The sequence below is a fragment of the Euleptes europaea genome, chromosome 6 (assembly GCF_029931775.1).
Source record: "Euleptes europaea isolate rEulEur1 chromosome 6, rEulEur1.hap1, whole genome shotgun sequence".
NCBI lineage: Eukaryota > Metazoa > Chordata > Lepidosauria > Squamata > Sphaerodactylidae > Euleptes > Euleptes europaea.
In genome coordinates, this window is record NC_079317.1 from 7,345,696 (window position 1) to 7,356,836 (window position 11,141).

The 11,141-nt window shown below is 47.8% G+C and overlaps 1 protein-coding gene across 2 annotated transcripts in view; it reads left to right on the forward strand.

The window, feature by feature from the left end:
* The window catches only part of SLC35F4 (solute carrier family 35 member F4), a 122,138-nt gene extending 117,187 nt beyond the window's left edge, over positions 1-4,951 (forward strand). For both annotated transcript variants that reach the window (XM_056850697.1, XM_056850698.1), the window contains exons 7-8: positions 928-1,017; positions 4,666-4,951. In XM_056850697.1, the coding sequence (XP_056706675.1) occupies positions 928-1,017; positions 4,666-4,907 (332 nt within the window). In that variant the 3' untranslated portion in view covers positions 4,908-4,951. The remainder of the gene's footprint in view (positions 1-927; positions 1,018-4,665) is intronic.
* The last annotated feature ends 6,190 nt before the right edge of the window (positions 4,952-11,141 follow it).

The window sequence follows — 11,141 nt, forward strand, 5'->3', positions numbered from 1 at the left end:
GCTCAGAAAGAGCTCCCAGGAATCTGGACATGCTGCTTTGTAACTGGCTGTGAGCGAAACTAAGCTTGCGTGTCCCGCACTTTGCCTTCTGCATGGGGATTTCACCCGGGCTTTGCTCAGGGGAGAGGGAAGAGGAATGGAAAGGCCCCGACATTGCAAGGGCTGGCAGCGAGGTCATCTCTAATGGAAGGAAAACTCATGCATAACTCCAAGGAACAACCAAGACAGGCCAGGGGCGAACATGAGTCCAAGTACCCATGCATACAGTAAACAACCAAACTGACCTGACCACTAAATTTGCAAAAGAAAAAGAAGTACAGGTTGAGTTTCCCTTAATCCGAAATGCTCGAGACCAGAAGTGTTCCTATTTCGGATCTTTCCGTATTTTGGAATATGTGCATATATGTAATGAGATATCTTGGGGATGGGACCCAAGTCTAAACATGAAATGCATTAAAGTTTTTTGTGTTTTATGCATTTGTGCTTTATGAGCCCGGCTTCGGCTGGGGAGGGCGGGATAGAAATCTGAAGTAACAAATAAATAAAATAAGTGTAAATAAATAAATTTATATACACATATACACACAGCCAGAAAGTAGTTTTATACAATATTTTAAATAATTTTGTTCATGTGGGTCATCGTGGGGAACCTGCCGTTGGTGTGACCGGCCTGCACATTTTATTACCCTTTGTGGGCGCTCAAAAAGTTTTGGATTTTGGAGTATTTTGGATATTGTATTTCCAGACAAGGGATACTCGACCTGTAATTTAAAATAAACACAAAAGATACTGTGACATATAGCAGGTGTCCCACAATATCGCTTCTTGTGGGTTTCTTTTAATCTGAAGCTTAAACACTTAAGTACAGACAGGGCAATGCGGAAATGCCTACTTAAGAATCTCACGCTTGGCTCTTCTTCTTTGCAGCATTTAACATTTTGGTGAATGTTGGCGTCGTCCTGACCTACCCCATCTTGATATCAATCGGGACCGTGCTGAGTGTTCCCGGCAATGCAGGTATGAACAGCATATATTGTGATCATTTCAAAAAGCTTAGCGGATGTATTAGCATTGGCTGAGAGCAAGCGGTATGTAGTGGTGTGGGTACCACACTCAGATCGGGGAGATCCAAGTTCAGACCCCCTCTTGCCCGTGAAGCTTGCTGGGTGATCTTTGGCCAGTCACTCTCTCTCAGCCTGACCTACTTCACAGGGTTGTCAAATTAGGACGTCACAGCTGCTGGTCAGTCAGTGCTGTGGGCAACTGACTTTGAATTCCCACCACCCAAATTGCTTTCCCCCCCCAAAATCAAACCGGGAAAAGGACAGGTATAGCTGACAAAGACGATGTGGCACGTCCACTTCTAGGATTTTTAGGTTTACATTCGGATGTTGCTCAAGCCCTAGCAAAGCCCCGGATTCTGAATAAAATAGCTTCTGTAGGGGTGACAGTTACGGATTCCGTGGACTGCCAAAAAAAACCAAATCAGTGGGTTATAGATCAAATCAAGCCTGAACTGACCCTAGAAGCTTAAATGACTAAACTGCGGTGGGGTGCCTCAGGGATCTGTGTTGGGACCGGAGCTTTTCAAATTGTTCATCAATGACCTGGAGTTGGGGTTAAACAGTGAAGTAGCCAAGTTTGCAGATGACACCAAATTATTTAGGGTGGTTAAAACAAAATCGGACTATGAAGAGCTCCAGAAGGATCTCTGCATACTGGAAGAATGGGCATTAAAATGGCAAATGAGATTCAATGTAAGTGTAAAGTGATGCATATTGGGACAAAAAATCCCAACTTCACATATATACTGATGGGATCTGTGCTGGCAGCGACAGACCAAGAAAGGGATCTTGGGGTGGTAGTGGATAGCTCAATGAAGATGTCAACCCAGTGTGTTGTGCTGTAAAAAAAGCAAATTCCATGCTGGCCATAATTAGACGAGGAACAGAGAATAAAAACTGCTGATACCATACTGCCCTTGTACAAATCTATGGTGAGACCACACTTGGAATAGTGTGTACAGTTCTGGTCACCACACCTAAAAAAGGATATTACAGAGCTTGAGAAGGTGCAGAAAAGAGCAACCAAAATGATTAGGGGACTAGAGCAACTGTCCTATGGGGAGCGGTTAAGACGCTTAGGACTGTTTAGCTTGGAAAGAAGGCGAATGAGGGGAGACATGATAGAGGTCTATAAAATTATGCATGGTTTGGAGAGTGGACAGGGAAAAGTTTTTCTCCCTCTCCCATAATACTAGAACACAGGGTCATCTGCTAAAGCTGGGGGGCGAGAGATTCAAAACAGATAAAAGGAAGTATTTTTTCGCACAGCGCATAGTTCAATGGTGGAACTCCCTGCCCCAGGATGTGGTGATGGCTGCCAGCTTGGAGGGCTTTAAGAGGGGAGTGGACATATTCATGGAGGAGAGGGGTATTCATGGCTGTTAGTTAGAATGGATACTAGTCATGCTGCATACCTATTCTTTCTAGTATCAGAGGAGCATGCCTATTGTTTTGGGTGCGGTCGAACACAGGCAGGATGGTGCTGCTGCAGTTGTCTTGCTTGTGGGCTTCCTAGAGGCCCCTGGTTGGCCACTGTGTGAACAGACTGCTGGACTTGATGGGCCTTGGTCTGATCCAGCAGGGCCTTTCTTATGTTCTTATGTTCTTATGCGGCTATCGTATTTTGGTCACGTCATGAGACGACAAGAGTCTCTGGAAAAGACAGTCATGCTAGGAAAAGTTGAGGGCAGCAGGAAAAGAGGAAGACCAAACAAGAGATGGACTGACTCAATAAAGGAAGCCATAGCCCTCAATTTGCAAGATCTGAGCAAGTCTGTCAAAGATAGGACGTTTTGGAGGACTTTTATTCATAGGGTCGTCATGAGTCGGAAGCGACTTGACGGCACTTAACACACACACAGGGGTGACAGTTACCGGGGACTGGAACTATAGCGAGAGATGAGGAAATGCGGGGAAGCGTTGGCAAATGCTGAGGCACGGGGACTATTGAAATTCTGATAGGGGCTGCAGCCAAGATTTGTTGAAATTACCCTGTGAAACGGAGTCGGCTCTGTACCACATTGGCCTTGGCTTGATGGCTCACCACCCTCCGAAACTGAATAATTCAACAGGGCTTTTCTGCATAGGAAATAGGGTTGCACAGTACAAAATGGTTTATTGGAGAACCAGCGTGGTGTAGTGGTTAGGAGCAGTGGACTCTAATCTGGAGAACCGAGTTTGATTCCCCACTCCTCCACATGAGCGGTGGACTTTAACCTGGAGAACCGGGTTTGATTCCCCGCTCCTCCACACGAGCAGCAGACTCTAATCTGGAGAACTAGGTTGGTTTCCCTAACCCTCCACATGAAGCCTGCTGGGTGGCCTTGGGCTAGTCACAGTTCTCTCCGAACTGTCTTAGCCCCACCTACCTCACAGGGTGACTGTTGTGGGGAGAGGAAGGGAAGGTGATCGTAAGCCGATTTGATTCTCCTTAAAAGGTAGAGAAAGTCGGCATATAAAAACCAACTTCCATAATAATAACAACAATAAAAATAATAATATTTTTAGGCCGCTCTATCCCGACGAGTCAGGTTCAGAGGGTCTTACAACGTTGTACAGTTAAAATCAATACAGTATATAAGTTCAGTTAAAATCGGCAGTGCCCATTATTTATAACATCCCAGCAGTAGAGGAAGAAGAGGGGGAAGGAAGAGAAGGGGGCCCAGCAGGATCGAAACCGTTGCTGTCCTCAACCAGGCGACGGCCGGAACAACTTCATTTTGCAGGCCCTGTGGAATTAATTTAACTCCTGCAGGGCTTGGATGTCACTTGGGAGGGCATTCCACCAGGTTGGGTAAATGATTAGAGACCATCGTCTATATTGGTGTGCAAGCTTACTGGGAGCTAGCGTGGTGTAGTGGTTATGAGTGGTGGTTTGGAGTGGTGGACTCTAATCCGGAGAACCAGGTTTGATTCCCCACTCCTCCACATGAAGCCGGCTGGGTGACCTTGGGCCAGTCACAGTTCTCTCCGAACTCACTCAGCCCCACCTACCTCACAAGGTGTCTGTTGTGGGGAGAGGAAGGGGATTGTAAACCGGTTTAATTCTTCCTTAAGTGGTAGGGAGAGATGGCATATAAAAAACTCTTCTTCTTCTTCATCATCATTATCATCTTCATCATCTTCATCTAATTTTAGCACTGCTTAATGTGTCATGTGAATTCTTACCCTTCATTTCTTTCTGGTGGTTCCAGACTTCAGAAATCCTAATGCATCGGTTATTCAACGCCCCATTTTGTTGACCGTACTGACTCACTCGGTGTAATCCACCTTGAGTCCCTGTGAGAAAGACAGACTATCAATAACGTAAATAAATAAGCAAAACTCTCACCTTCTCACAGCACATACCCTCTCCTATCTGTAAACCCTTTGTGACCTTTCACTTCCCTCACTACCATTACACAGTTTGCCCACATTCTCTTGCTGAAAACATGAGCGCCCAGAATATCTGTGAACGTTCCATGACTATCACAGCAACCCATCCAATAGTTAATGGGGGATCCCCCCACTCCACAAGCGAATTGCAGGCCCTGGTTGACCAACATATCTTGTTCTATAACATAAAGTCTTCTCGTTTCTCCCCCCACCCGCCTCGATGCAGCTGTAGATCTGCTCAAAGACGAAAAGATCTTCAGTGCCGTACGGTTGGGAGCAACCATTACCATCTGCCTTGGGTTTTTGCTGATGCTTCTTCCGGAGGAATGGGACGAAATCACGCTGAGATTCATCAACAGCTTAAAGGAAAAGAAAAGCGAGGATCACCCTGAAGACGTCGCGGACTCCAGCATGCATTTCAGGAGTAGAAGCAGAGCCAACGGGATGGTGTCGATACCTCTGGCTTAGAACTGGCAACCTCTTCGCTCTCCAGGAATGTCTATTCTCTGAAAAGAATCTAATACTTTTTTTTCTCACCTGCCTGTATGCTAAAAAACAAAGTTACCATCTTCAGCCAGAGATGGCCCGAACACATCAGTCCAGAACTGTTCGCATTTATATACAGATCAAACCACAAGTGTAAATAATGACAATAAATTCTTTTTCTTAAAAAAAAAAAAACCCATCACAACCCTGTTTTTGTATTTTTTTAAAAAGCCACTGGCTGGAGAATCACGTGTAAATAAAGGCCACAGTCGTCCTTAGCGTTTAAGGACACAAATCGACAATGTTCGCCTCACCTCTTCCAGATACCTTTTAACAGAACTGTGCCGGTCTATATCCGCTGGTTAGAAATCCATAAGTTCAGACAAGCTTTCTTATGGGCGAGATGTACTGCCTTAGACTCAGCCGAGACACAAGGGCGACACAATAAAATTATCGCAGAAGAACTAAATGCCCTTTGAAATCTCGGAAGGTAAGCAGGGTCAGCCCTGGTCAGTGCTTAGATGGGAGACCACCAAGGAAATCCAGGGTCGCGACGGAGAGGCAGGCAATGGCCAACCACCTCTGTTCGTCTCTTGCCTTGAAATCTCGGAGGGGGGCAACTGTGGTGGCCATATAGAAAAGAGAAAAGGGTTGGGGAGACAGAGGCCATTTTAGCAGATGTGGCTTTACTAATCTCTGCGGGACACATGAACACATGAAGCTGCCTTCTACTGAATCAGGCCCTCGGTCCATCGAAGTCAGTATTGTCTACTCAGACCGGCAGCGGCTCTCCAGGGTCACAGGCAGGGGTTTTTCTCATCACCTACTTGCCTGGTCCCTTCAAGCTGTGCCAACCACAATGTCTAGAGATCTGTGCATCAAACAGCTTGCTAGATGATGCAAATTCATAAAACAGTGTCATATTTGAAAATGAAGATGGTTTCAACCAGCCACTCAGCTAAGTATGGAGTCTTCCTCTGGTGGAAACAGCTCTTTCTCTGGAGAAAGTCTTCCTGTTCTGGAAGAAGATTGTGCACTTAGCTAAGTGAAGTGATAGGGTACAGACGAATGGGTTTGCAATTGCTTGCCGTGGTTTCCCATCCAAATACTAACCAGGGCCGACCCTGCTTAGCTTCTGAGACTGGACTAAATTGGAGAGAGTGGACAGGGAGAAGCTTTTCTCCCTCTCTCATAATACCAGAACGTGGGGTCCTCTGCTGAAGCTGGAGGGTGAGAGATTTAAAACAGATAAAAAGAAGTATTTCTTCACACAACACATAGTGAAAATGTGGAACTCCCTGGCCCAGGATGTGATGGCTGCCAACTTGGAAGGCTTTAAGAGGGAAGTGGACATGTTCATGGAGGAGAGGGCTATCCATGGCTACTAGTCCAAATGGAGACTAGTCATGATGCATACCTGTTCTCTCCAGGATCAGAGGAGCATGCCTATGATATTAGGTTCTGTGAAACACAGGCAGGACAATGCTGCTACAGTCTTGCTTGTGGGCTTCCTAGAGGCACCTGGTTGGCTGCAGTGTGAACAGACTGCTGGACTTGATGGGCCTTGGTCTGATCCAGCATGGCTTTTCTTATATACTACCTAGTCCTTTCACCTGGAAATGCTGGGGATTGAACCTGGGACCTTCTGCATGCCAAGCAGGTACTCTGCCACTGAGCCACAGCCCCTTCCCTGACCTTCTTGAACACATAAAGCTGCCTTCTACTGAATCGGACCCTTGGTACACCAAAGTACCAAGACTGGCAGTGGCTGTCCAGGGTGTCAGGCGGTGGAGGTCTTTCACATCACTTACTGCCTGGTCCTTTTTAACTGGAGATGTTGGGGATTGAACCTGGGACCTTCTACATGCCAAGCAGATGCTCTTCCACAGAGCCACGGCCCCTCCCCAAACACACATGGCTGCCTTGTACTGAATCACACCATTAGTCCATCAAGGCCAGTATTGTCTACTCAGATCATCAGCAGCTCTTCCGGATCTTATGCAAATGTTTTTCACAGCACCTACTACCTGGTCCTTCATTCATTCATTCATTCATTCATTCATTCATTCATTCATTCATGAACACATGAAGCTGCCTTATACTGAATCAGACCCTTGGTCCATCAAAGTCAGTATTGCCTACTCAGTCTGGCAGCGGCTCTCCAGGGTCTCAGGCAGAGGTCTTTCTCATCACCTGCTTCCTGGTTGCTTTAACTGGAGATGCTGGGGATTGAACCTGGCACCTTCTGCATGTCGAGCAGATGATCTACCACTGAGCCACATTCAATTTTTATCCCGCTCTTCCCCAACAAAAGTCAGGCTCAGAGCACCTTTCTCCTGGAAATGCTCGGGATTGAACCTGGGACCTTCTACATGCCGAGCAAATGCTCTACCTCTGAGCTATGGCCCTTGCCATGAAAAGGCATGCCAGTTTCTTCCTTTAAATAAAAATTGTTGGGGCAAACAATCTCAGGAAGACTCAGTCTTCCACCTTCTGCCAGAGCAGGATGAACGTGGCTCCTCTGCGGAGAAACCTCTGTCATCTCGAAAAGTGAAGCAATCTTCTAACTTAATTTTTGTCACTCCGAAACTGCCTTTGCTCAAATTGTATATTATTTCGCCCGGGGCGCAATGAGGCAGCTGTGCCATTACCTCCTTCGGCACAGAAGGGCCGATCAGGCAGCTCTCCACCAGGAAAACAAAACGTGCGGCGAATAAAGCCAAGCTTGAAAACCAGCCGAGGAAATCGGGCGCTTCCGAAAGCTCGGGCAGGAAACGGCGACGGCAGGAACGGTACGAACCGGATTGCGGCTGCGGCTGGAGAACATCGACACACACGTGCTGGTAGGGTTGCCAACTTCCAGGTGGCACCGGGAGATCTCCCGCTATTGCAACTGATCTCCAGGGGATGGAGATCAGTTCACCTGGAGAAAAAGATTGCTTTGGAAGGTGGGCTCTATGGCATTATGCATGACTGAAGCCCCTCCCCTCCCTAAACCACACCCTCCTCAGGCTCCACCCCCCAAAAGCTCCAGGTATTTCCCAACATGGAGCTGCAACCCTAGGTTTATAACTGATCTCCAGGTGACAGAGATCAGTTGACTTGGAGAAAATGGCTGCTTTGGAAGGTAGACTCTATGGCATTATACATGACTGAAGCCCCTCCCCTTCCTAAACTCCGCCCTCCTCAGGTTGCACCCCCAAGGAGGAGGAGGGACTTCAGTGGGGTGTAATCATACAATCATCAAGTTGGAAGGGACCACCAGGGTCATCTAGTCCAACCACCTGCACAATGCAGGAAATTCACAACTACCTCCCACCATACCCCCAGTGACCCCTACATGCCCAGAAAATGGCCAAGATGCCCTCCCTCCCATGAACTGCCTAAGGTCATAGAATCAGCCCTGCTGACAGATGGCCATCTAGCCTCTGTTTAACCTCCAGGGAAGGAGAGCTCACCACCTCCAGAGGAAGCCTGTTCCACCGAGGAACCGCTCTATTACAACTGATCTCCAGGTGATGGAGGTCAGTTCGCCTGGAAGGCGGACTGTATGGCATTATACCCCACTGAGGTCCCTCCCCTCCCTAAACCCCGCCCTCCACAGGCTCCACCCCCAAAATCTCCAGGTATTCCCCAACCTAGAGCTGGCAACCCTGTGTGCTGGTCATACAGCTTGGCTTTCTGGCAAGACCAAATGAAATCAATTACATCATATAGCATGCTGTTATCTCCAGGCAATAACATTAGGCCAGAATATTTCCCTATGCTATTTGATCCTTCGGAGATTAAAAAAATATAGATATAGGCAGTCTGATTGGTGCAATCTGCCAACCGAGGGTCTCCCTCAGTACCCTGAAATGAATATTGGAAGGAAACGGTCTCTCAAGTCAAATGATCTTTGCAAAAGTTCAAAGGCATATGCATCCATTCAGCTTGGCATGTGCTTAAGAGGGAGCTGCCCTCTACCTGGACGTGGCTTCATAGAAGGGTTGCCAACTCCGGGTTTGGAAATTCCTGGAGATTTGGGGAAGAGAGTGTTTGAGGGAGGGCGGGACTTCAGCAGGTTGTAATGCCGTTGAGTCCACTCTCCGACGCTAACATTTCCTCCTTTATCGGCTGGAGATCGGTTGTAATAGCAGAAGGTCTCCAGCTAGTACGTGGAGGTTGGCAACCCTACAGAAAACAGCTGCCTATAAGCAGGTCTCGTTGCAGGGAATTATATTGGCACCATGAAATTAGGTGGCTCAAGTTCAGCGTATTTAAACTTTTAATATGTTGTATGTTTGATTTATGTTAATGTATTTTAATCTGATGTAAGCCGCCCTGAGCCCGGATTGCCGGGGGTGGGTGGGACATAAATAAAAGCTTATTATTATTATAGCTGTAAAGCATCTAATTGCCCTGCAGAAGGTTCCAGGTTCAATCCCCGGCACCTCCAGTTAAAGGGACTAGGCAAGTAGGTGATGTGAAAGACATTTCTCTGCCTGAGACCCTGGAGAGCCGCTGCCAGTCCGAGTGGACAATACTGACCTGATTCGGTATAAGGCATTTTTATGTGCTTTCTGAATAGTACTTTGGGGAGGGGTGTGTGGCTCAGTGGTAGAGCCTCTGCTTTGCATGCAGAAGGTGCCAGGTTCAATCCTCAGCAGCTCTAGTTAAAAGGACCAGGCAGTAGGTGATTTGAAAGACCTCTGCCTGAGACCCTGGAGAGCTGCTGCCAGTCTGAGCAGACAATACTGACCTTGAGAGACCACTAGTCTGATTCAGTAGAAGGCAGCTTCATGTGTCCAAACACGTGCTGGGGACAGACTTCTTCAGTCAGCTGTAACTAGGGTTGCCAGGTCCCCCTTTGCCACCGGCGGGAGATTTTTAGGGTGGAACCGGAGGGCGGGGTTTGGGGAGGGGAGGGACTTCAATGCCATAGAGTCCAATTGCCAAAGCGGCCATTTTCTCCAGGTGAACTGATCTCTGTCAGCTGGAGATCAGTTGTAATAGCATGAGATCTCCATCTGTTACCTGGAGGTTGGCAACCCTAGCTCTAACCTGTAGAGGAGCACAGAGGAGAGCTGATCATAGCCTTCTGCTCCTACTCCTGCGTAGCGGAGTAGCAGGGGGCCGGTGGGTCCCAACTTTAAAAAAAAACATTTACACCCAAGTAGTCCCTGTTACGGCATACACTCTTTGCTGGATCAGGGCCTCTGAATATTATATGACAGCTATTAAGCAATTCCTTTGCTAGTTGGGGGAAGAGCATCGCTGTTTTGCATGCAGAAGATTCAACACCCCCCCCCCCCAATCATCTCCGGTTTCAAAAGGAAAAGACAGTAGGTGATATTTTAAGACCTCTGTCTGAGGCCCAGGAGAGCCGTTGCCTGTCAGAGTAGATGATGCTAACCTTGATGGACGGAGGTCTATGGCAGCTGAATATATTTCACGATGGGTAGCCATGTTCGTCTGTCTCTAGCAGTAGAAAAGGGCAAGAGTCCAGTAGCACCTTACAGACTAGGGTTGCCAACCTCCAGGTACTAGCTGGAGATCTCCTGCTATTGCAACTGATTTCCCGCCGATAGAGATCAGTTCCCCTGGAGAAATTGGCAATTGGACTCTATGGCAATGAAGTCCCTCCCCTCCCCAAGCCCTGCCCTTCTCAGGCTCCGCCCCAAAAACCTACCGCCGGTTGCGAAGAGGGACCTGGCAACCCTATTAAATACTAACAAAATTTCTGGCAGGGCATGAGCTTTCGTGAGTCACAGCTCTCTTCTTCAGACTCTGAAGAAGAGCCCCGTGGCACAGAGTGGTAAGCTGCAGTACTGCAGTCAAAAGCTCTGCTCACGACCTGAGTTCGATCCCGACGGAAGTCGGTTTCAGGTAGCGGGCTCAAGGTCGACTCAGCCTTTCATCCTTCTGAGGTCAGTCAAATGAGTACCCAGTTTGCTGGGGGTAAAGTTAGGGTTGCCAACCTCCAGGTACTAGCTGGAGATCTCCTGCTATTACAACTGATCAGTTCCCCTGGAGAAAATGGACGCTTTGGCCATTGGACTCTCTGGCATTGAAGTCCTTCCCCTCCCCAAACCCCGCCCTCCTCAGGCTCCGCCCCCCAAAAAACCTCCCACCGGGGGCAAAAAGAGACCTGGCAACCTTAGCAAGGGGACAAGTATCTCTAAACCAGGATAGCTCCGAAACATCATCAAGCGACAACTCCCAGGATTCTTTGGG